The sequence below is a fragment of the Nyctereutes procyonoides genome, unplaced genomic scaffold (genome assembly GCF_905146905.1).
Source record: "Nyctereutes procyonoides isolate TBG_1078 unplaced genomic scaffold, NYPRO_anot_genome, whole genome shotgun sequence".
Taxonomy (NCBI): Eukaryota; Metazoa; Chordata; class Mammalia; order Carnivora; family Canidae; genus Nyctereutes; species Nyctereutes procyonoides.
This window is the reverse complement of record NW_026575120.1, coordinates 35315592-35340831: the sequence shown is the minus strand read 5'-3', so window position 1 is coordinate 35340831 and position 25240 is coordinate 35315592. Positions and strand designations below refer to the sequence as shown.

At 48.8% G+C, this 25240-nt stretch overlaps 1 protein-coding gene and 1 gene segment (V, D, J or C); both read right to left on the bottom strand.

Moving 5' to 3' along the window:
• Positions 1 to 233: 233 nt before the first annotated feature.
• On the bottom strand, positions 234 to 23977 carry LOC129515887 (T cell receptor beta constant 1-like). The segment is given in 7 exon segments: positions 234 to 479; positions 801 to 907; positions 1061 to 1078; positions 1733 to 2119; positions 4548 to 4581; positions 23352 to 23674; positions 23944 to 23977. Coding segments are annotated over 7 exon segments (924 nt in total).
• On the bottom strand, positions 13009 to 16180 carry LOC129515888 (anionic trypsin). The gene is made up of 5 exons (XM_055335051.1): positions 16141 to 16180; positions 15101 to 15260; positions 13960 to 14213; positions 13464 to 13600; positions 13009 to 13161 (listed from the first exon to the last, which is right to left on the bottom strand). Exons 1-5 carry the CDS (start codon positions 16178 to 16180, stop codon positions 13009 to 13011), a joined length of 744 nt encoding a protein of 247 aa, XP_055191026.1.
• Positions 23978 to 25240: the final 1263 nt, after the last annotated feature.

Genomic DNA, 25240 nt, shown 5'->3' with positions numbered 1-25240 from the left:
TTTTTCTGGGCTGTTCCTAAGTAAGTCTCTTCAATCCCATCATCTCCCATTACCAGTTACTCAGGTTCCTCTGACGGGAGGGGCAGTGCCAGCCACAGGCGGGGTCCCTCAGCCCTGGTACCGGAAGGGCCTGCCCTTTCCTTGATCCCTCCTGTTTCTGTCCTGTCTGGAGTCACACTGGAGGTCTGAGAAGATGTACCCAGATACTCACAAGGCAGTCAAACCAGGTCAGGCCATTTTTATTGATTCGGTCAATGTGGTCACACTAGGGTCCCCCTGGGGTTAGGGAGATTTGGGTCATGAGCATTCAGGTGTGCACAAACATAGGGGGTAGGTGTTGGGGGTGAGCAGAGAGATGAAGACAGCTCTTGAGAAGCACTGGCTAGAAGTGGAAAAAGGAGAATCCGTCCTGGGGCAACAGCAGGCTGGAAGCTGCTGGCTCTGCCTCCGAACTAGTTTCAGGAACCCTTTCTCTTGACCTGAAGAAGAGAAGGTTTCAGGGAGTTACTGGGAGTCAGGAGTGGTAGGAATTGAGAGGAAGTAGGAAGGTCCACCGACAGGATGAACAGTAGGGCTCTTTATAATGTCTGTTGGGTTTTCAGGTGACCCCAGCTTCTCCTTCCTTGCATGGCTCTCCCCACTGTGGTCCCAGAGGCACAATGTGTCTTCTTGGCACACCGGTGTACCTCCCTGTTCCTCTACTGCCACCGCTGGCTCTAGCAGGGTCCCTTGCTACTCACTGCTCTGAGTTGTTGTGTTTCAAGTGTGACCCCCCCCAGTGCCCCATCCGCCCCCCCTACCTTGGCCATCAGCACCAGGACGCTGACCAGCACAGCATACAGCGTGGCCTTCCCCAGTAGGATCTCATAGAGGATGGTGGCAGACAGGACGCCCTGATGGTAGGACACTGCGGGCGGGAAGGGAGGGCACACGGGGACCCGTGAGCAGCAGGTGGCTCTGGCCTCTCCACCCCCACCCCAGGGCCCATGGGTTCCCCGTGCTCTGGGTCCAGGGCAAAGCCACGGGAGGCAGAGAGTGAGCAGCAGACAGGGACACTTACCCGAGGTGAAGCCACAGTCTGAAAGAGAAAAGGGGGAGGGAACGGATGAGAGACCCCATCTTCTGAAGCAGGCGGGGAGCTGCCCAGGTAGGTGCACCTGAAGCTAACGCAATATGACTTGTCAGCTGGGCTTCAATCAAGAACAAAACAAACACGAACACAGGAAGTGAGCCTTCTGGGGAGCAGGGACCCCAGGCCGGACCGGCCTTCTCGCAGGCTCTTGGACTGTCTTTCTGGGCCTGTGTCGATGGAGCCACACCACCCTGGCACCCCGTGGAGCGTGCGGAGCCCTACAGGCTAGGACAGTGAGGGCCCCCGCTGCAAGGCTCTGCTGGGCTGAGGATCTGGGGGAGGAATGAGCCCGAGGCGCCCGGTCCCCCTCATGCTGGCCTTTAGTCTCCTTGCTCTGTCCTGGGTTCTCTGCACTGGTTTTTCTCTCTTCCTGTTTTTCATGGGGAATGTTTTATTTCTATCTCGCTGCCTTCCACAAAAGGCTTGGGGTGCTTATTCTTTTTTTTTGCAATCTAAGTTGGATTAATGAACGTATAAGACTGATGATGAATCTCTGAACTCTACCTCTGCATGTGGCCTGCCTGGTCTTCTGCCTGGAACGTCCCCACCCCCTTGCTGGGCTCTGACTCACTCCCCGCCCATCCCCCAGGGCCCCCTCACCTGCTCTGCCCCAGGCCTCAGCACTGACGTTCTGGGTGATGGGTTTGACTCTATCGTGTTCCCACTCATCGTCGTCCCCGAGCCCATAGAACTGGACTTGGCAGCGGAAGTGGTTGCGCGGGTTGTGCCAGAAGGAGGCAGAGACCCTCAGCCGGCTGCTCAGACAGTAGCTGGAGTCATTCTCGCTGGGCCTCTCCTTGTAGGGCTGCGGGTCGGTGCTGAACCCACTTGTGACCTCCTTCCCGTTCACCCACCAGCTCAGCTCCACGTGGTCGGGGTAGAAGCCCGTGGCCAGGCACACGAGTGTGGCCTTCTGGGTCCGCGAGATCTCTGCTTCTGATGGTTCAAACACTGTGACCGTGGGAGGGGTGACCTTCTGCAGATCCTCTGCAAGGGAAGAGAGGTTGAGACCAGGGCTGGGCTGACAGCTGTCTGGGTTTGCTCTGTGTGTGTGTGTGTGTGTGTGTGAGAGAGAGAGAGAGAGAGAGAGAGAGAGAGAGAGAACAGAGACAGAAACAGAGAGAAATAGGGAGACAGAGAGAGAATGAGCTGGAAATGGAGTCATCATAAAACAAAATTATGTAGCTGTAGGTCTTGTGTGTTTGGGGGTCTCTGTCGTGTTCCCTCAGGTTTGCCACTTTTCTCGCTTACCCCATGGGTGCATACTGCCAACTATCTCTTCCATCTCCCTAAGGCAGCGGGGTGTCCTGATTTCCTTGGCTTGCTTGACAGTCTCTTTCTCAAGGCCTTGGCCCATATCTATCAAGAGTCTATCTGTTTTTTTCTTCCTCATTCAAAGCTCTCTTCGGTGCATGACTATCTATTCCCTCAAACTTAGAAGCAGCTATGATAGAATTGAATGGGCCCAGGATTTGAGGCTGAGGGTTCTCACATGATCCCGGGAACCAAGTCAACTCTTTCTAATGATCATTCTCATGTGGCGGTCTGTTTGGGTGATAGCACATATGAGAGTTAGCCTTTGTTGCCTGGAGGAGACCCTGTCCCCTTGCATCTGACTCTACTTTTTTCTAAATGCTTTTCCCAAGTCACTTTTCCTCCCTTTTCTTGTGTGTGTGTGTGTGTGTGTGTGTGTGTGTGTGTGTGTTAAATGTGTAATCTACTTTGAGGAGCCAAGAAGCCTCTGGCTATTATGTTATCAGACATTCCACATTTACTTCATTTGCAGTGGGGCACACGGGGTATGTGGTAGCTTGCCCGGGATGGCTGTAATCCTATGAAAGATACTACTCCTGGGTTGAATCTGTTTTCTTTCCAGCACCCAGCAAGCCTCCCTGCCAGCTTTGGAAATACTAGTTCACGGCCGATCTTGATGGGTATGAGCAAATTCCAAAGTCCAAGGGCCATGTCATCAGACTGTTCATGTTGCAAAGTCCTGGGCCCTTTTTTTGTGCTTGACGCATAAAGAATTTCTGGAGTTGTTGGAAGGCAGGGCCTCATGTGCAGACACAGAGGGATGAGAGAAGGCACTTCCATGCCCCCACATTCCCATCTTTTTGCTGGAATGGGCTGTGCCCTCTGCTTGGCTCTATACTGACTAGAGGAGTGGTTTGGGGGAGCAGAAATGTGGGCAACCCAAATGTCTCCACTTTATCCACATTTGAGATGCAGTTTGGGAAAAAGGCCAAAGTCTGTGACACAAGACTTTGCACAACAGGAATGGAAAGGATGGCCACAGTAAGGAGAGCCTTTTACAAGGATTTCAATATAAGTTAGTCCCTAATAATTTAACACCCCAAGAGGCTGGCGCTATCATCCCCATTTTATACATCTCAGAGATTCTGAGATTTCCACTTTTCTGTTGTTCTAGCAACCCCATCCTCTCCGGTGAGCCCAAGTATTTGGAACCCAGTAATTGTACTTTCTAATTCTTAATCCACTTGCTGGCATAGGCACCCATCTGTCGGACAAAGTCTGCTCCAGCCAACCAGTCTGGTAGGACCAAGTGTCACATTCCTCGGGCCTTGTCTCTATGGCCCAGCACAGACCCATCCCTCCACGGCCTGTCCTCCACCTGCCCCTTCCTCCCAAGCATGCTAATGGTGTGTTTGTGTTTCTTGATGGGCTCCTTACCTATCAGCCTAGCAGAGATCCCGAGGTTTGGGAAAATGGGGCCTCCTGTCTATTTTCTCTTCTTTACAACCTATGTCTTACTAAGATGGCACAATTTTCCTTGTTGTATCTCCTCTGATACTGCCAAGCAGGGTGTCCCTCAGACACCCATACTGTAACATGTACTTCTGCCCTTGGGGCTCAGAAACACCCCTCAAACCAGCCCAGTCTCATCAGTCTGCCCCCCCCCCCAACTACCTTCTGAGCCCTAGATCACTTCAGGAAGGCACGCGGGGATCTTTGGAAGTTAGTTGAGACAGAGAAGGAGGACAATGAAGGCAAGCACAGAGTTCTGAGTGCGGGGTAGATTCTAGAAGGTCTTCAACATAGAAGCCAGACCCATTCACCAAAATGGAGTCAACGGTGAACGATTGGAGGTGGAATAGGAGGCAAAGTGGAGAAGATCTGAATCAGGAAAGAAGAAAAGGGAAAGTAAAACAACACACCCCCAAAAAAGAAGAGATGAGAGGAGTCCCAGAGAACAATGAGAAGCAGAGCAAGGAAATACCAAGTCTGAAGACTAAACCGGAGCCCCCTACCAGAGGATCCACGACAAGCACTGCAGAGCAGCTCCAGAAGCCCCAGGAGGGAGAGGACAGCTCTGACCCCCATCCTTACACCCCTGACCCCACCCCGGGCTGATCGGTCATGCACAGGCACCCCAGCCAGGAGGGCAGCCCCATACCTGTCACGGTGAGCCTGGTGCCTGTTCCAAAGTGGAGGGGCGAGTTATAGAAACACAGCTGCAGGCAGCCGTGGTAAAACCGGCGGAGGTCTCCTGCCAGAGGGCGAGTCCTCACTCCCAGGGACAGGGCTCAGCCACCCTCCCTGCCTGGATGCCTGGCTCTGGACCAGGGGGGTCCCATTAGGAGCAAGGTCCCCATGATATGCTGGCTTAAGCGGCGGAACACAGGAGAAGGATGAACCAAGGAAAAGAGTAAGGAGGAAATATGAAGGGCTGAAGACTCAGGGAAGAGAGATAGAGGACCCACCAAGCCACACCACGAGGAACGGCAGCCCCAGCTCCTTGGAAGCTCCCCAGGGATGAGAGAGCTTACTTGACCCCCGACAGCCAGGGCTGGGAGGAGAGACGGGGACCCTCTGAGTCCAAGCGACCATGGCCCTGTACCACCCCGGTCCTGCTCCTTACCCAGGACAGAGAGTCGAGTCCCATCTCCAAAGTGCTGTGCCTGGTTGTTCCACAGCACAACAAGAGTGTGACAAACCCCAGAGGTGCTCTCTGGAGCCTTTGTTTCCAGAAGCTTCCTTCCACCCAATGTCCAGGGACTCGGGTACCTCCTCTGCTTACCAGCACTCTCTGAGCCTTTCCCCTGCTGTGTCCAAGGAGTCATCCTGGGACCGCACTCCCCCAACACACTACCCCCAGGGAAGCCCCTTACTTACCCAAGACAGAGAGCTTGGTTCCACTTGCAAAATACAATTTTTCATTGTTACACAACCCTGCAGGCTGGTAGGAAAACTGTCCTGACTGCATCCTATTCCTGTCCTCCCAAGTGTTCCTGCCCTCTCTCCCTTTCCTTAGCAGAATTTTGTCACCAGAATGTGGGAGCGGGGGGACAAGTATGCCATGTGAAGTGCCGTGGTCAGAGGATCGATTTGGCCATGTGGCCTCCACACCTTTCTCCCGTGTCCCTCACCTTTCTGAGCAGGGGTTAAGGCAGCTCTGAGGCCAGAGGCTTCTCATCTATGTGACCATGATGGGGTGCCCTCCAAGGAGACAGGAGATGGACAAGGTGACCCCAAGAGGAGACTACCTGCCTCCCAATAGAGGAACCCAGACTTAGCATCGCCCGTCCATGAAATCATGGAGATGGAAGGCCGTCCCCGCCTGTCCTCATCAAGACAAGAATCCAGATCTTTTTTATAAAAACGTGCTTTAACCCAAGCCCTCAAGAGAGAGGTTCCACCTGGACCCCTGCCCCAATCTGGGTGGGGGTTCCCAGCCCTCCATCCCTGATGTACTTACCTACAACACTGAGCCGGCTCCCGTCCCCAAAGTGCAAGGTGTTTCAAAAGCACAGCCTCCCAGATCCACTTCAGAACCTCCCCCTGTCTGCTGAGCTCAGCTGAGATTCAGGGACAGATCTCTCCCCTCACAGAGCTCCCAGCCCTGCTTCACATATTCCCCACTCCCTTCCAGAGCTCACCCAGGCCCCTGGACAGTCATAAAAAAGGAGCCGCAGTGTGGCCTCCTGTGAAATCCAGGGCAAGGAAAGATATGAAGCCCCTGCCCAGAGCCTGAGTCAGTGAGGAAGATGGACCAGCGTCGGGGCTCATGAGTTGCCTTCCAGGCTTTCTCAAGGCTTCCCTCTGTCAGATAACTACTCAGAGGGGCAGCACCATCTCCTTTCCCTCCTCTGCCTTACACACCGAGGTTCAGCTCTGAGTTTACAGAGGACCCTCCCCTCCCCCCCCCATAGCTGAACAGATTTGCCCTGACTGGGACCTTCCTACAGTTTCCAGAATTAGGGACGACCTCTCCTTAACCAGGACCCAAGACCTGGGTGATCCCCTCCCTCCTGCATTTCCCAGGTTAGAATCCTCCCCTTAGGACCCTGCCAGAGACCCCCCCAACCTTACCTATGACTGTCAGCTTGGTCCCTGGGCCAAAGTTAAGATCATAACACATCAGAATATGGCCACTCTAAAATGGACACTTGGGATCTGCTTTCACCTACAAGGGCTCTGGGAAGACCCAGAATACGTCTTACCTATAACTGTGAGCCTGGTGCCTTTTCCGAAGAACACTTCAGTGTTCACACAGTGACATGGGGCAAGGAGGCAAACAAATTTGAAGCCTGGAAAGAAGAGGGGTCCCTGGTTGGTGTCTGGAGGACTCCGTGGATCCCCTTCTGTGGATTAGAGATACTGCATGGAACAACGTTTTCAACTTTTAACTCTTGGGACCACAGAGCACGGCCAGAGTCTATCCAGAGGGCCCTACACTACTTTCTTGATTCTTTCTGAGGGTCCATCAAAAAAAAAAATGTAGGTCTGGAGAGGAGGGCAGGGCCCTGGAGCTACTGACCATGTCCATGGAGAGTGGGGCTATTTCTGGCTCCTTCCTCTACAGAATGGGTCCCCTCCCATTCACCTTTACACTGACCTTGCCCTGGGTTCTGCGGGGCTTAGGATGAAGGAGTCTCCCTGAGTCCTTCACCTGAGGGGCCACTGAGGCATTCTTCTTACATCTGGACTCTCTGCAAGCTTCTGTCCCGATCCAAGCCCGTTCTTATCCATGGTCTTGGCTTGACAGGTGAGCAGGGGTGAGGTGAAGGCATCCTGACTCACACTGCCCTCGGGTTCATGACCCAGGACAAAAGTAGAGAAACTGTGGTTTGGGACAGGCAGAAAGGTTTTTGTAAAGCTTTCCCATAGAGTTGAATCACCGTGGCCCCCTGTACCCACAATGTTACAGCTTTGTACAAAAAACGACCCCTCCCATGGTTCTGCCCATCAGAGCCTGGAAGAAACCACCAGAGCAGCTGCTTCTTCCAGGGCATTGGAGGGCAGGCCGGTGACATCACTCCCCATGTTGCGAGGTTGTGGCCGGGAACAGACGAAGCCAGGCAGGGGGGCCCTCCTCACCCCCATGCCCATTCTTCAGGACACTCTTGGCTCCCCAGAGCTGGGTGTCTTTGCAGGCCATCTGTCCCAGGGGCTGCTTTTCACTGGTATCCGCCCCTCTGCAAACTGTCGTCATTCATCGTCATTCATCGTGGGAAGCTATCCCCCAAGCAGCAGCACCCCCCCTTTCTACCCAGGGCCTGCCCCTGGGACTGTGTCACTCAGAAGCCACACCTTTCATCTGGGAATAGGATCCTTCAATGCTCAGACCATCCATTTGGCCCAACTCCGAATCTCTAGGGTGATCTGGAAGGGAACTAACATGAGCTGCTCAGCGGTAGGGCTCCCTATGTAGAGACAAAACAACAGCCGAGAGCTCGAGTATTTCCAAAAGAGTCCTGGTGTGGGAGGACTGCGTGTGTTGTTAGCCCACCTCCCTTCTCCGTGGATTTCAGACTTCAGGGTTAGGAAAAGGGAGTTGGGGAAGTGGATATGGAGAGCTGCATCCATAAAGTCATAGGAACACTCAAATGTAATCCATGTCACTTTTCCCCTGAGGGACAGACCCCTTTAAGTTGCTGGTAGGTGTTTTATTTTCCTGCGTCAGATGACCCTGAAATGTAACCTCCAGTTGAGTGGCCTAGGTCTCATTTCACTCGACGGTACGTCCTTTTATTGCCTTTCAAACTATTACTTAAAATCTAGAAGAAAGAAGAGGAAGAAGAAAGAAGAAGAAAGAAGAAGAAGAAGAAGAAGAAGAAGAAGAAGAAGAAGAAGAAGAAGAAGAAGAAGAAGAAGAAGAAGAAGAAGAAAAAGAAGAAGAAGAAAAAGAAAAGAAAGACAAACTTCACTACATAATGATGACACACTTTCACAGAAAAATATACACAGAATCAAAAGTGAAATGACAATATGGAAAGAACCTCTGCAATCCTCATCGCAAGGGCCGATCTCCCCAGTATATGATGAACTCCTAGAAATCAGTAAGGAAATAATCCAGCAGCACAAGGAAAGTGGCAAAGAACAGATGGTTCAGAGAAAAATAAATGCAAATGGTGTTTCACCACGGGGGGGGGGAGGGGGAATCTTACAAAAAAAAACTGCATCAAAATATCTCTGTTCACCAATGTGATTGACATTGAACTAGGGAAGACCGTTCTGTTAGCTGGTGTGTCATGGAACATACACTTCACATAAAATGATACCACCTAAGTGGACCCTTAGTCCGATTTGGAAATATCTATGAAAATTACAAATGCGTTTACCTTTTTACCTGGAACTCCCTTATCTGGGTGTTTATCCTGTAATTATTCTTGCATACAAATAAAAATGTGTGTAAAATATTTGCATTATCTGGGGTAGCAAAAAGATCAGGAAAGCTCAAGTGCCCATCAGGAAGGGACTGGACAAATAACCTGGGATACATCCACAAAACAGAATACTATTCAATGTTAAAAAAGAATACAAATGTTTCACTGCTGTGGAAAGCTAAGATAAACTGTTAACTGGGGGAAAAAAAGGAAGAAAGCTGCAGATCAGCATTTCTGTACACCACTTTTTGTCCAGCAAAGGGGAAATATATGAATTATACATTTGTTTGCCAGGGTCCTGCACAGAGGCACACTGGAAAGTCACAAAAGATACTCATGAAAAGCATTGCTTACTAAGAATGAGTAGAGGCGGGGGTGTCTGGGTGACTCAGTGGTTGAGCATCTGTCTTTGGCTCAGGTCATGATCCCAGGGTCCTGGGATCGAGTCCTGCATCAGGCTCCCAGCAGGGATCCTGCTTATGTTTCTGCCTCTCTTTCTGTGTCTCTCGTGAATAAATAAATAAAATCTTAAAAAAAATGAGTGGAGGAGACAGAGACAAGGTGGAAGTAAACGCAAAGTTTACTTGCGTTTTACTTGAGATTACTTGAGATTTTTAAATCTCAACTTTATTGTTTCAGTTTCTGAGCCATATGGCTATATTATCTATTTAAAGGTGGTGGAAGGGGAGGAGGGCGGGGGGTGGGGGTGAATGGGTGACGGGCACGGAGGGGGACACTTGACGGGATGAGCACTGGGTGTTATTCTGTATGTTGGTAAATTGAACACCAATAAAAATTAATTTATAAAAAAAATGGTACAATAAGGAAACATAAATGAAAAATAAAAATTAAATCTCATAAATATAAAAAAAAATAAAATCAAACTTAATAAAAATTTTCAAGAAAATACCAACAAATTATTGCTTTAAGTAACATTTTGAAATGTGCCACTTAAAAAAAAAAACCCTACTTGTTTAATTTACAAAGTCATTATTTTTCCAAAGATCAATTTATGTAAGAAGATGTGTTATGGTCCTGACTTTGCTTATGGGGTCTCTAATCACTCAGGAAGCTTGTGAAAAATGCGTATTTCTGAGGAGTCCTCAGGATCTTTAGTGTTAAAGATCTCCGGGAGTGGGTTTATTGATATATTTAAATAAACAATCAGGCACAAAATTATCCTAGATATTTCCATTTCAGCATGGGGCTTGGGACCCAGTGCCTGCCCCCTGAGCAGGTGTCAGCTGTGGTGAATGCCAGAGTGCTATCTGGTGGTGCCTCTTAGAATTTAGGGAAAAGAGAAAAAGAGAGGCAATCTGTGCATTTTATTCAGGAATAGTGATGGATCTCACAGCACTCTGCCTTTGTCTGGATAAAAGGTCCTCGACTGCCTTCACCAAGTGGAACTTCCTGTCCTATTTACCCCTTTTGCTTATCAGTAATTTACTCTCTAAGTAAATTTCCTTTTGACCATCTGGCTGGGGACCCTCAACCCAACGGACCTTACAAAGACTACTACTCTGTCTTGGTGTCGCAGCTGCTTTCAGTCCCGATGGAGTTTGTCCCATTTTGCTACTCAGTCACACTGGTGCTATGCCCAAGCAGCACATGCAATTTTTTTTTTTTTTTTACCCCCTGTGACCCGAGTTTAGAAGTTTAGGCCAGTCCAGGGAGCTCATTCAACATCTTGGGCAGAAGGGGGCAGCCTTTCCTTATTTATTTTAGACCTAAATCCTTGCCCGCTCAGGGTGACCACTTGAGGGCGTGAAAAGAATGTGTTTGGTGCTGGAGGGGACCCCCCTCCACCACCACTATCACCCCACACCCCGCAGGGGGAAACTGGGTTACCTGCCTGCCTTTCCCAAGGCTGAGATGTGGGAAGGAGAAACACAAATTGCATCTCTCACATGTGTAATTCTGGAAACTTTTTTTTTGTAGGTTTATTTATTTATTTTAGAATGAGAGTGAAAATATATGCATGGGGGTGGACTGGTCAGAGGGGAAGCAGACTCTCCTCTGAGCATGCCCCCCCCCCCACCTGCGCTGTGGGGCTCCAGCTCTGGACCCTGAGATCATGCATGACCTGAGCCGAAGAAACCGAGAATCAGAGGCTTAACCAACTGAGCCACTCAGGTGCCCCTTCTTGAAACTTTTGGAGCATGTTCATAGATTCATTTAAATCCCAAATTTGGGATGCCTGGGTGGCTGAGCCTTTGAGCTTCTGCCTTTGGCTCAGGGTGTGATCCCGGTCTGGGGATCTAGTCCTGCATTGGGCTCCCCTCAGTGAGCCTATTTCTCTGTCTCTGCCTCTCTCTGTGTCTCTCATGAATAAATAAATAAAATCCTAAAAAAAAAAAAATTTGTCTCCGAATTTCCTCAGATGACACTGAAGCCCAAAGAGGCTAAGTGAGTTGCTGCAGTCATGCCTGATGATGTCACGCGTTGGCTGGAACCAATGCTCGGGATTCATATTTAAGTTCTGAGGCTCCAGTGGGGCCACTGAGGAAGGAAGGGCCACTGCGCTTCCCTCAGCCAGACTGCCTGGCCCTCCTGGCCGGTGGGTGAGGCCTGGGGGGGGGGTGCTGCTAAGCCCCTTTAACAATAAAACTACCTACCTTATGGAGTTACTGAGAGATCTAAGTCAGATAGTGCACACCAAGCTTCACTGTGGTGCCCGAAAATAGTGAAAGTGTGAGTGGCTGCTGCTTTCGCACGGACCACTGGCCTAGGAACATCTCGACCACATTGGCTTTCAAGCTTCAGCGTGCATCAGAATGAAGTAGAAGTCTTGTAAAATGCAAGTGGCCGGGCTCCACCTCGAATTTCTGAATCAGTAGGTCTGGGAGGGGCCCTGGAACTGGTACTTCTCCTAAATTCCCAGGTGATTCTGGTGCCACCGGGCCAGAGTCCACATTGGAGAACCAGTGTTCTGGAAGGCAATTTTTTCCTTCCATATATTTCCCTCTGGTCCCAGCTCATACTTTAGTCATTCAATTATTCAACTTATTATATTGTAGGCGTTGTTTATTTTTTATTTTTAGTTAATAAAGGTTTTATTTATTTGACAGAGAGAGAGAGAGAGAGAGAGCAAAGTGAGGGGCAGGGAGCGGCAGAGGGAGAGGGAGAAGCAGGCTCCCTGCTGAGCAGGAAGCCCAACTTGAGGTTGGATCCCAGGACCCTGAGATCATGACCTGAGCCAAAGGCGTCTGACGCTTAACCAACTGGGCCACTCAGGCGCCCCGGTAGGTATTGTTTAATCACTAGATATGCCCGGATGAGCAAGATGAGATTTCTTGCCTAAGGAGCTCACAGTTGAATGCCAGGTAGATGCATCCAGAGTTACTAGGCAGCAGGAGCAGGATTGTGACAGCAGTAAACATCCTCAGCAGGAGGACCCCTCGCTGGGCCCACTAGGCCAACAGCCAGCACAGGGGTGGGGGGGATCCCAGATCCAAAGGAGTCAGAAAGGACTTTTCTAAAGAGGGTGAAGGGGCAAGTGGGAAGGGTGTCAAGCCAGATGGACCAGTAATGCCCAGAGCCAGAGGTACCAGGTCCGTGGCTTGTTGGAGGAGCCACCTGGATTTCTGAGCACTGGAGCAGAGTCAGGGAGGGGAGGAGGGGAGAGACAAGAGATTGGAAATGTAGGCAGTGGCAGAGAAGGAAGGACCTTCCCTCTGCAGGATAAGGAGCTCGGGTCAGGAGGGGTTTTAATCAGGAATCAGTGCAACATGCAGAATCGGAGCTCAGCGCTGGGAGGTGGCCAGGGGCCAGAGCCCCGATGAAGTGCAGGGAGGCAGAGAGAGGCCTGGAGGAGAGAGAGCCTTGGAGGATCGGAGCTGAAGGCCGAGCAGCATCTCAGACCACGGCTGCAGCAGGTGGGCAGAGAGAACTCACGCTATGGGGCCAGGCTAGCAGGGAGCCAAACCCCAGGTTTCCTGTGTGCTGGCAGAGGAGGCTGGTAAGATAACCAGGAACTTCCTTAATGCAGCCTTCTGAGATGTCTTTTTCTTTAGAAAATAGCCCCTCATGATGTCCTGCTTATTAGTTTTTGGATTCTTTCTCTTTACATGCTCCACCGATATTCCAAGGAACGCATTTTGGGAAATGGGGCACTCTGTTCATCTTTAAGGGGGAGCCCTGTTGGACCGATGCGGCCGGAGAAGGAGGGGACACAGACACAGACAGTTGAGAGACAGTTACACTTTATTAGCATGGTGATGGTAGAGGGATGGAGGTGGGGGTGGGGCTTTAGCTGTTGGCAGCTATGGTCGACTGAATCCAGTCTACGAAGTTGCACACCTTGGTGTAGACTCCAGGTTTGTTCTTCTGGGCACAGCCGTAGCCCCAGGAGACGATTCCCTGGAGCTCTCCATTGCAGACCACGGGGCCACCAGAGTCACCCTGGGGAGGAAGAAGGTGGGACAGGTTTTATCGAGAAGGTGGAAAGGGCACCTATATAATCGGAACCTTTAAAGATTGCATTCTGGTCAGCTCTGTGGCTCTGCATGTCTCCCATGGTGGTCCCTTCTCTGTCCTGACTAACGCGGTGACTGTCATACAGCCTGGCCTGCCTTGCCCTGTAGAAGTCCTCCCTTCTGCACGGAGCCCTCCTGCCTCAGCTCCACAGTCCTGTGTGTTCAGTCCTGCTCCCCGGTAGAGCAGGTGGATGGGCAAGGGTCTTGGCATGGGAATGGTCAGGTCACCTGGCAGGAGTCCTTGCCTCCCTCGAGGAAGCCGGCGCAAATCATGTTCTCCGTGATCTGGCCGGGGTAGGAGGCTTCGCACTGGGCCTGAGTCAGGATTGGGGCGTCCAGGCACTGCAGCAGCTCAGGGTAGTTGGCTTTGAGGAGAAGGGAGAGATCAAGGCAAGGAGAAAGGTGAGTCAGGCCAGCATGGGGACAGGGATCCAGTGCTGAACACTGAGGGCAGCCCACAGAGAATGCCAAGAATGTAAGCCCCGGGGAGGAACAATGGGTTTTGGTTTCCAGGCTGAACCCTGCCAAGCCCCTCCCTTGATGGGGCAATAGTAGGTGCTCTATTTGTCCTATATTTTGATTCTAGGGGGTCAACTCCTTAAAACTTTGCCTCTTTCTAGGACCCAGCACAAAGTCCTGTGTGTAGTGGTACTCAAGCTCCAGGGCATGGCTGGTTCGGGAAATTGGGGACATTGGAGGATGAAGTAGTGAGGGTCCCACTCACTGCCAGAGCTCAGAGTGTTGCCCCAGCCGGAGATGAGGCACTGGGTGCCAGGGGCTGCGCAGGCCTTGGGCAGAGATATGGTGGCCACCCGGGCATTGAGCACCGCAGGTGAGGAGAGCTTGATGAGCATGATGTCATTGTCCAGGAGCCAGCTGTTATATTTGGGATGGCGGATGACCTTGGCGGAGTTGATGAACTGCTCATTCCCCTCCAGGGCCTCGATGTTGTACTCTCCGAGTCTCACTTGGATGCGGCTGTTGGGAAGACAAGCACAGGGAAACCCTTTTCTCCATTATGTTCGCTTTTCTCCAGGGTTCTCGAGCTCTCTGCTCATGAGTGGGAGTGTGGCAATATCACCTGGCAGGAGAGGGGTGGTGGGTCCGTGCAGATGTGAGACCAAGAACTTTCTCCCCGAGAGGTAGGTGGTCATAGAGTGGGGTGACATAAAGGGATCCAGTGGGGACTGCTCCTCAGCCTGCTTTTCCAGCTGCCTTCCCTACCCCACCCCTTCCCTGGCACCTGGAGCCATAGGCATACAGGACTGACTTGAAGTCCCCCATGTATTCCTTATCCTCTGTAATTTGCTGACTACAGGCAGTGACTTCTACTCCCTCCCTTCTAGGGCTGGTCTGTGCCATCATCCTGTATGATCTACTCCAGAGTGGTTCTCAGTGTTGCCCTGGGATGTGCAGCCTCAGCATCCCCTGGGAACTTGTTAGCAGCACGAGGTCTTGGTTCCCACCCCAGACCCGCTGAATTAGGAGCTCTGGGGTGGGACCCAGTGGTCCATATTTTTGCAAGAAGCCTTGTAGGTCATTCTGATGCTCACTCAGGTTTGAGAACCTTTGGTCTAGGCAGTGACCTTCAGCTCTGCTGCAGAATAGAGTCACTAGAGGTAGAAAGCATTAAAAAATCACCAATATTCAGACTCGTCTTCCTGAAAATTCTGAGTTAAGTGCCCTGGGATAGGAGCTGCACATCAGTATTGTTTGAACATAGCTTAGGTGAGTGGGTGGGGCAGCTGGGGACAACTTCTTATCCCCACCCGCCCCTCTTCCTTAACCTCCACATTCCTGGGCTGACCCCAGCTCTCCACGAGGGTTCTGGGCATGGAGAACAAGGTGGGAGACAGAGCACTTACGACTTGTAGCAGTGAGCTGCGGACACCACCCACTGGTCACTGATGAGGGAGCCCCCGCAGAAGTGGTAGCCTGCGTTCAGGGACACCTGGTAGGGGACGGAACTCTCCTCACAGGTGTAGCCCCCGACGATCTTGTCATCGTCGTCTGTGGGGGTAGCAACTTGAATGGAGACAGGAACAGAGAAGCCAATTCAGTAGATGTAGGCGGGTGGAGCCCAGAGCCCGTGTGGCTGGATCATGCTGATTAGAAGCCCTCAGCAAGCACAAAGATGATAGATGGGCCAGTGGGGAGCTTTACATCCCTGATAGGTATCATAGTGTGAAGCTCTGCTGAGACTCTTGGCATGTCTACAGGGCACATGGCCAGGTGCCTGCTGGGGCTCCGGCCCAGACCTCTTCTGGGGGTGCCAGGGCGAGGACACAGTGCACGCAATGTAACACGGGTCCGAATGTGGTTTTCTCATCCACTGAATGCTTCTCTTCCTCATCATTGGTCTACTCCTCATGGCTGTTTGAGCCCCAGATTGTCAGGATGGGTTGGCCTAGCTAGGAAAATCTGGCTAAGTAGCCCTGGCTGTACCTAGCTTTTCCCATCGCTAAAAATCTGCACCATCAGGCCTGGGAGAGGAGGCCCCAGGCCAACTGAATCAGAATTTCTAGGGCTAGGACTCTGACATGAATGTTCTTTCAGCTTTCCTAGGCGTATCTGGGATTGAGAACAGCTCCAGGGGAGCTATCCCAGAGCTGATGGAACTAAGCCTCAAGCCCCCTGGTTCATTTCATGGCCTACCTGCACCTGATCTCCCTTTCCAGGCTCTCCCAACAAAGTCCCAAAATGGATGAATGACAGGGTCTGGAGTGGGGTCAGCGCAAGGTGGGAGAGGTGGGGCTTACAGAGAACCCAGGAATGAGAAAGAGGGCTGCCGGGCAGGGGAGAAAGACTCTCAGAGCCCAGGCAAATACAGAAGAGCAGCAAGAGTGGAGCAGGATTCCTGCCAGGAAGGAGGCGAGTGGGGTCCAAAGCCATGTATGGAACTCACCAGCAGCTCCAAGAAAAGCAAGGATCAGGAGTGGATTCATGATGGCAGGAGTATAACTGAATGGGTGGTGGAGAGCCTTTATACCTCCCAAGGTGAGGGAGGGGGTGTACGCCAGGGTGGAGGGTCACCACTCCTCCCAGAACAAACACACCTGTAGCTTTCCCTTCCCTTGGCCTTGTATCACCTCTGCTGTGTTTGGCTGTCTGGGGATTTGTGACCCTCAGGTGATAAGAAAACCTACCTTGTGAGAGCAGAGAGGAAGGCACAACTGACTCTTGGGAGGATTCTGGGGTGTGGGGAAGAAGCCAAGTCCCCATATGTCACAGCTGGACCTTCTGAAGCTGAGATGAGAAGAGGAGGAAGAATGGCCTGGGCCTCTGACATGGAGGTTCATTTAAGTTGCTCCGAGCAAGGCCTAATACTGGAAGGAAATCTGGCTGCTAGTGACCTGGGGCCCCTACGAGGGGAATAAAGTCTTGCATCTGTAAGCATGAAGACCCTTCTCCCAAGTTTAAACCACTGGGCGGGAAGGTCACATCCAAGGTTTTAGGGAAACAGGATCCCAATGTCAAGAGGCGATGAGAAGGGAGACGGGAGATGGGAATCTGGGGTTTCAGCTGTCTTTCCTTCCCATCAAGGCTTGTGGACAGGAGCACTTGGAAGGAGAAGTTCAGTGGGCATTTACCTGATATGTTTGGAGGATGGAAGCTCAAGATCACATCCTTCCTCTTTCTCACCATTAGGACATTGGTCTTTCTCATCACTCACACTGTCATGGGTTCACTTTATGTAGTCTCCTGGTTGCCCTGAGAATCGGCACCAGTGGTGATGAAAATTGCTCCCACCTGCTAGGGGCTGACAGCCTGAGCTCTGATTGTATGCTCCAGATCAGACATTAGACAGGCTCTGGGTGATGGTGAATGTAGGTTCCAATCAGAGAATCAGCAGTAGGTAGAGAGATTAGCACATAGTGAAGGGGTTGAGTATTTGGTGATCATTCACTACAGTGGAACGGGGGAAATTCTAGAATTTTCTATTGTAGATGCAGTGAGATTATTGTGCTGGACTCAGCACAGAGGTAATCTTCCCAGAAATGGCCTCAGTTTGGGACCTTCCGTGCGACCAAAACACAACCCCGTAATTTATTGAGGCACAACCTGGCCAGAGGGGAATGGAGGTGGAGAGAGTGTGTTGAGTGTAATTCCATGAGCCAGGTGAAGGAACCCTCTTGCAAAGACAGTTCTCCTTCCCAGCTCCTCTGAGCTCTGAGGTGATGAAGGGCAGGGCTGGACACAGTTCACTTTTGAATTTTTTGAAAAGTGGAAATGAGTAAATGTTCTGGGACAAAGTGAAAAAGGCTCAGACATCCGGCAATAAAACAGGAAGTGGGCTGGGGGAATGGAGTCAATGGAAACTAGCAGAAGTTGGCCTTTGTGGGTTCACAGAGCTGGGAGGGGCCCATAGGAAGTCTTCCAGTCCATTCGCCTGGCATGGCTGGAGGCTGGCCTCCCCATGACGGGAGCACTGCCCTCAGAGCTCTGGCCTCTCTGATAGCACCCCCTCTCATCCTGATGGGCTCACACCTCTGTGGGAAGGTGCTATATTTGTATAGTGTCCGACAGCCTTCTATAAGGCTTCACATACCCCAACAACAGCAGTATGCTGGTCTTCATTGGCATTGAGTTTTGAATTTGTCTTTTCACAAATATTTTAATTGTGAAACATACAAAATGAAATTATATTTCCATTTGTAGAAGAAGAGACTGAGAACAGCATGGTTCTGTGTTACCCACAAATACAGATCTAAAAATGGCAGAGCTGGCTTCAAGGCTACCAGAAGACGTGGACAGAACTGGAAGTTTGGGAATTGGGGCAGGTGCCACATGAGAAGGTTTATTTGGGATCAAGCCAGAGATTCTCAGAGGACAAAATGTACCTTCAGCTCCTTCCTGGTGCTTGGCTCCCTGGCAGAAATAGGGATTGAAAGAATATTCCACCTTGCACCTGGTCTCAGAGCTTTACCTTGCCATGGCCCTGGTCTACTCTAAACCACATTTAAGGCACGGATGACATGTCTCTGTGCTCATGGGTAGCTGAACCAGGTTGTAGAGCTTTATAACAGAGGCTTTCCCTATAATGTCACCAAATATGCTATTTAGTTTTGTCCCTTTGTCGTGGGGTTTTTCTAGGAAGTCTTGCTGTAGCAGAGAAGGAGAAGAACACATACAGTGTTCCTGGACAGGTATCCTACCAGGAGGTGCCCCTTGGGAGAAGACAGGAAATTGAGGAATAGGGAGAAAATGTTTGTGGTCTTGACTCTGTCTAAAAGGGAACACCCAAGAGCTCAAGGAATTTCTGTGTCTAAAGCCTTAAGACTAGCTTTTTCCTGATATTTTGTGCTCCTCCTCAGAATAAACTATTATACCCACAACATAGTATGAAGTCAGTTTTTGTTGAATGTAGAAGGAATCACTTTATAGGCAGAGAAAATAGCTCTAAGTGAGACTATGACCTCATGCTTTAGGCTCAGACAGGTAGGGTGGATTCAGGTCCAGCTTTGCCCAACTTTGGTTTGGTTAAGTCTATGCAACTCTTATAATCTTCCTTCCCTGTCTATTTCTCTAAGGCATTCTCATAGTTCATAGTTAATAATTAGCCTATCAAATCACTGAGGTTTTTTTTTTTTAAAGATTGATTTATTTATTTGAGAGAAAGAGAGAGAGTGTGTGAAGGGGCAGAGGGAGAGGGAGCAGACTCCCCACTGAGCACAGAGCCAGATGCGGGGCTTGATCCCAGGACTCAGATCATGACCTGAGCCAAAATCAAGAGTCAGTCGCTTAAATCACTGAACCACCCAGGTGCCCCATTCCTGGTTTTTAATTATAATAGTGAATAGTTTCTTCGTGCTGACTATATCAGACATTGTCTAAGTCTTTTATGGACCTTTTTTCACTTTATTATAACAACCAATTATGAGGTTACCCATTTCATAGATGACAAAACAAGCCTTGTAGAGAAGGAGTAGCTTGCTTAAGGTCACACAGCCAGTAGGTTGTAGAGATGGGATTTTAGCATGACAGTTGACTCTAGAGCCTGCCCGCTCTACCAGAGACCATTCAGCTTCCTGTCTTCTTGTTTGATCCCGAGGGCAGCCCCATGAGGGAAGCAGCAGACACCACTTTCTCGGGCACTTATAATGAATACTAGGAGTTATATGGAAGTGATGAATCACTAAACTCTACTCCTGAAACCAATATTACCCTATATGTTAACTAACTAGAATATAAATAAAAACGTGAAACAAGCAACCTAAAGCTCAGAAGTTAAGTGACTTCTGCTGGGTCACCTAGACGATCAATATGGAGTTGACACCTGGGCCTTCCCCTACTTGGGGTAGTTCATTTCCCATTGTGTTGCTACACACTGGGGGCTGTTGGACCTCTCAGTGGTCTGAAAAGTAGATTTTGGTCAGATTCCAAATTCCAGCTTTTTTTTTTTTTTTAACACTTACTTCCTAAACCCTTCCCCCTGACTCAGGTATTTTTCCTCCACTCATAGTCAGCTCCGCCTTGGGCCCCATATCCTTCACCGCTCTTCAACCATGTTGTCAAATTCTGAGCTGTCTTCTCTCCAACCTTCCAGCTCCTTTCCTGCATTATTTTTTTCTAAACTACATATTTTCTCCATGGCACAATTTCTTCTTGTCCAGTAAGAACTGCTTTCTTGAATATTGGAGCCTGGGAGTTGCTGACTCTGAATAGTGAAGGGGGTTTTGTGTGGTCCCGAGAAACAGAAACATTGAGACAGAGGTGTGGATGTGTAGACGGGCCATGCTAGTTAGCTAAATGGGGGTATCTGTCCTTTCTCGCCCCTTCATCCTGCTCCCCACCTTGAAGCCAAAGAAGACAAGTGAGTTTCAGGCCCAGAGCAAAGTTCCATTTACATATTTTATCTATTGCTCAGGCTTGAGGGGTAAGTGGGCAGTGTCTAGCAATTGAGGTTTTAACACTAACGAAAGACTGTTTCCCGTAATGTAATGGTCATTCTGTTCACATTCCATCCCTCCTGGGCCTATTAGATCTTCTTAAGTCGCTCCAGCATCTTCTGGAAGGTAGTAGCAGAAGAAAGGCAGGAGAGAGTCCAAGAGGAATACCCATGTGGGCTGTTATTATTGTAGCAGCCGTGAATTATTCCATGATACTCAAAGTTTAATAAATAACATGTGTTTTTATTTTTCCAAATCGTGTTAGGTCCAGATTGAGCTCCACAAGCCAAGTTCAATAATAAGTCCAATCAGTCAATTGGGCTCTCTCCACTCATTTGGCTTATAAAAACTCTAGAATGTGTTGTCCATTTGGAAGGCAGCTTTCTGGTGACTCCAATTCCTATTGACCAAACTGTCCAGAAAGATCTCCAAATGGCTTCCAAGGCTCAGCATTGAGTGCTTAGTCCGCATAGGCACCAAGACAGTTCCAATTTGAGGACCATCTACTTCAGGGCCACTGGGTTTGAGCACGTTCTGGGCTTTGGTCTCTAGAACCCATTGCATCTACTCCCTTTCCCAGCCGTGGGAATGCAGCAGAGGGAGCTGGCGATAGTTGGGCCACCTTTCTATTCAAACATAAGCTGAAGCATCTGTTCTGTCCCCATTAGAACAATTCATTTGCTTGTTGGCTTACATTGTCTAAACTCAAATACTTTTGTAGACTTTTTCTCCAGGGAAATCCACACTGCTTGTCAAATTTTCCTCTTTTCTTTTGAGTCATATTTATTTAGTCAATGTATTAGTTTGCTGGGGCTACCATAACAAAAGAACATAGACATAGGTGTCTTAATTATTTATTTATTTATTTATTTATTTTTATGATAGTCACACAGAGAGAGAGAGAGAGAGAGAGAGGCAGAGACACAGGCAGAGGGAGAAGCAGGCTCCATGCACCGGGAGCCCGATGTGGGATTCGATCCCGGGTCTCCAGGATCGCGCCCTGGGCCAAAGGCAGGCGCCAAACTGCTGCGCCACCCAGGGATCCCGACATAGGTGTCTTAAACAACAGAAATCTTCTTTCTCCTAGTTCTGAGAGCTAGAGGCCTCAGATCGAGGTGTCAGCAGAGTTGATTTCTCCTGAGGCCTCTCTCCTTGGCTGGCAATGTGTCCTCATGTGGCCTTTCTTCTGTGGGTATAACCCTGGTGTCTCTCTTAGGATGTCCTCATCTCTTCTCATAAGGATACTGGCCAGTTTGGATTAGGGTCACTCTAATAGCCTCTTTAAAGGCCAGATCTGTAAGGGCCAAATCTCCAAATACAGTCACATTCTAAAATAGTGGGGCTCAGGGCTGTGATTGTGTGAATTTTGAAGGAGTCGAATTCAGTCTGTAACTCTCAGTAAATACTGGCTGAATTTCTGTAGCGTTCCTGCAGTTTTCTTAAGATGAAAGGAAATAGCACTGAAGAAGATAAAAGTGTCCTTGCTTTCACAGCAGTTATGTGTATTTGTGTGTGTATGTGTTCACACATCTGTGAGAAGGTATAGTGACAGGAAACAGACAATAAATGATGTATATATGACGTGTATATAGAGTATATATATTTATACCAGACTATGGTGGTTAGGTATTGTTAAAATAGGATAAAGTGGTAATAGGCGTGAGTGAATGCCAGGTTGGCAAATGCTCTGTTAGCTAAGGTGGTCAGGAAAAATCTCTTTGGGGGAGGGGGTGGTATTTGAGCTGAGACCTAACTAAAAAGGGCCAGTTGTAGAAAGGTGGAACAGGGAGAGCTTCCATTATTCCCTGCCGAGACTGCAATAGAAATAAATCAGTACACACGCCGTTGCTTTTAAATTAAACCTTGTCATCTAGCATATGATATTTACCTTGCCATTGGTTTTCATTGTAAAAATCGATATATAAAGGACAGTCATCAATATATTGAAATAGTCTTATAAAAGTTAATGCAGGGTACATTTTTTGACATGAAAGGGTATTTATGAAATATTCTTGGGTTGAGAGAATAAATGGTAAAACAATATGTATCATATGATCTAACTTTATTTAAATGAGTGACTTCAGGGGTGTGTGGGTGGCTCAGTTGGTTAAGCATCTGCCTTTGGCTCGAGTCATGATCTCAGGGCCCTGGGATCAAGGCCCCATGTCGGGCTCCCTGTTCAGCAGGGAGTCTGATTCTCTCTCTGCCTTCACCCTGCTTCTCTGTCTCCGAGCTGTCTCTCCTCTTTCAAGTAAATAAAATTCTGAAAAGAAATCACGGCTTGTAATGGCAGACCTCTATTAACTTCACAGGCTTTTCCTATCATCTTACAACAGCCCTTAGATTATTTGTATTAAGGATTGGGTTATACTGTGATCTCCAGGTACATTCTTAAAGGATTTGTAAGCCCCAAATGCCCATTATCCATCATGATGTAATTTGGTGAAGACAAACTGTGGAATTGTTTTCGGCAAACAATAAACAATGAATTGTGGACTTGAAAAAAAAAAGAAAAAAAAAAGAAAAAAATGAGCAATTTCAATGTTTACAATAATGTGCATTGATTTTGCAATGCAAATAGCTAAAAGAAAGAGAAATGATGGCAATAATAAATGAAATTTTCTCAGAGAAGATGATACCTAGCCTTGAGGAAGAGTGGCTACTGGTAAAATTTCGTATATTACAGTGAGCTCATCAATGTGGCAGGTCTCTGAACTTCTGCGGATCTTACATTGGTCTGGCGTGCATATGTCATGCTGAGGCATCGCGAGCGCTTTCTAATTCCTACTCACTGAGAACATCCTGAATGATGCCATTGGTCTAATGGACCTGTATGGTATCAAGGTGACTAAGAGCCTTCTGGACTGTATTAATGGAAAACAAGCTACATAGAGCTTTGAGATAAAATAGTTAAAGGTTCATTCTGACCCTGCCACTGGAAGGCAAACTATCCGATGGTCTCTACTAAGTACTTCTTAACACTGTCGTGGAAGGAATTTTATCCTCAGCCTCTTGGTAGCCACCTTCCCTGTATTTCATCCTGCAGTTCATCCTGCAGATTGTGTCCCTGTGGCTAGTTGACCTATTCACACCCAGATCCGCCAACAAGCACACAATGAGCAGCTCAAGCTGTGGTCTTCCCCTTCCACCTGCCTTGACTGGGGCCTTGAGTTATCAGGCTGGAAGCTGGGTGGGAGGGAGCCAACTGAGGTTCTTGTTCAGATCTTTGATCTGTGCTGGGCGCTGTGTCTCTAGCGCTGCAGAAGTAAGAGCTGCTGTCTTCGAGGCTCAGGTTGCTCACAGTCAGAGTGGAGAACATTAGGGTTCGGCGGCTGATGGGAAACTTCTCCCTGGTAAATCCACTTTCGTAGGTGGCCTCTGCACCCTGGTTTGCGGTTGCGATCAGTATCAAGCTCTGTCCTGGGAGCTGACGGTACCAGAACATAAAGGTGACTTGGGTATCGACCTCACAGTGGATGGTCACGGAGGTCCCACGTTGACAGATGTCCCTGCGTGGCTTTTGAGAGACAAGAGCGCCGAACACAGAGCCTAGTTTCAGAGAGAGCAAGAGAGCGAGAGAGAGCTGACAGGCCTGTCCCCAGGCAGGAAGGTCTTTTTACCATTAGCTTCAGTGTCACTTCGGATCCCAAAGAACCCTTGGCACTGCCTCCGTTTTGTTCTTCCAACTGTTATTGGATCAGAATCCACTAATCACCTAACCCATTTCCCTCATCCTCCAAAGGGTGGCCTCAGGCCCTCTGCACCTCTACTCGGCATCAACATTAACCCCAAACTTCCCCATGGGATTAGCCTCATACCTTGTCCCAGGAGAAGTAGCAGGCAAGTCAGCATCTTTAGGTGCTAGCCTCTCACTGTCCTTGAAAAAAGGCAAACTCCAGGGCCTCTTTCTTCCCCAGTGGGTTCTTCCTTCCCTACTGCATTTCTGTTCCCCTCTTATAGTAGGAGGGTGAGCTTCTGCAGAAGCTTTGTTTGCCCCCCAGTGGAGCTATGTGGCTCTTCACTTTGGATGGATCTTCATTCACAAGGAATCACAAGTGAGCCACTGTCAGGTGTCCACCGTGTATCCACCCCTCCCCATCCATCACCGAGTACCACGGTGTGCCACCGTTCGGGTAGCAGCCCGTGGGGAGGCCTGACAGATCCCACATAGGCTTTTAACCAGATCCTGCCTCCTCATAGAACCTTTGCATTTCCGTATGCATTTTAGAATACGCATTTAAGTTTCTTAAAAAACGTCCAGTTGAGAAGATAATTAGGATTTTTCTGAAGCTATAGATCCATTTGGGGAGAATACTCATTTTTAACAATAGTCAGACTTCCAATTCATGAACGTGACATATATCTCCGTGTTGTAAACTTGTCTTTCATTTTCTTAGTATTGCTTTTTAGTTTTCAGTTTACAGGTCTTGCATGTCTTTTGTTAAATTTTTTCTTAAATATTTGGGTTGCTTTTTACATTCTTTTAAATGCAAGTTTTAAAATTTAATAATCCTGGGATGCCTGGATGGCTTACTGGTTGTGCATCTGCCTTTCTTTGGCTTAGGGTGTGATCCCAGGGTTCTGGGATTGAGTCCCACATTGTGCTCCCCACAGGGAGTCTGCTTCTCCCTTTGTCTATATCTCTGCCTCTCTCTCTCTCTCTTATGAGTAAATAAACAAAATCTTTAAAAATAAATAAAATTTAACTATCCAATTGTTTGCCATAGTATGTGAAATGCAATTGATTTTTGCATGTTAATATTGTAACACATGCCCTTAAGAAATTCACTTATTAATTTTATAGGTTTCTTTTGATATTTAAATGTAAATGGTGATTTCATCTCTTAAAAGGTTCTACTTTATCATTTACTCTTCAGCCCTTTCATCTTTTTTCTTGTCTTAACGTGCTGCCTAGCACCTTTAGTAATGTGGAGTACAAGTGGTGTTAGTGAAATTATTGACTTGTTTATTAGCTTAGAGCTAAAATGTTGAATATTTCTACTATCAAGTATGCTCTTAGTTGTGGGCTTCTTGTAGATGTCCTTCATTAAATTGATGAAGTTCTATTCTGCTCCCGATTCTGAGTGTTGCCATCATCAATGGGTATGGAATTTT

Excerpts from the sequence above, each read along its gene's own strand:
- LOC129515888 (XM_055335051.1), bottom strand. The coding sequence starts at position 16,180 with ATGAATCCACTCCTGATCCTTGCTTTTCTTGGAGCTGCTG. Across the intron at positions 13,601-13,959 it reads CAACACTCTGAGCTCTGGCA|CCAACTACCCTGAGCTGCTG; the intron begins GTGAGTGGGACC and ends TTCTCCTCAAAG. Across the intron at positions 13,162-13,463 it reads GAGGCAAGGACTCCTGCCAG|GGTGACTCTGGTGGCCCCGT; the intron begins GTGACCTGACCA and ends CTTCCTCCCCAG.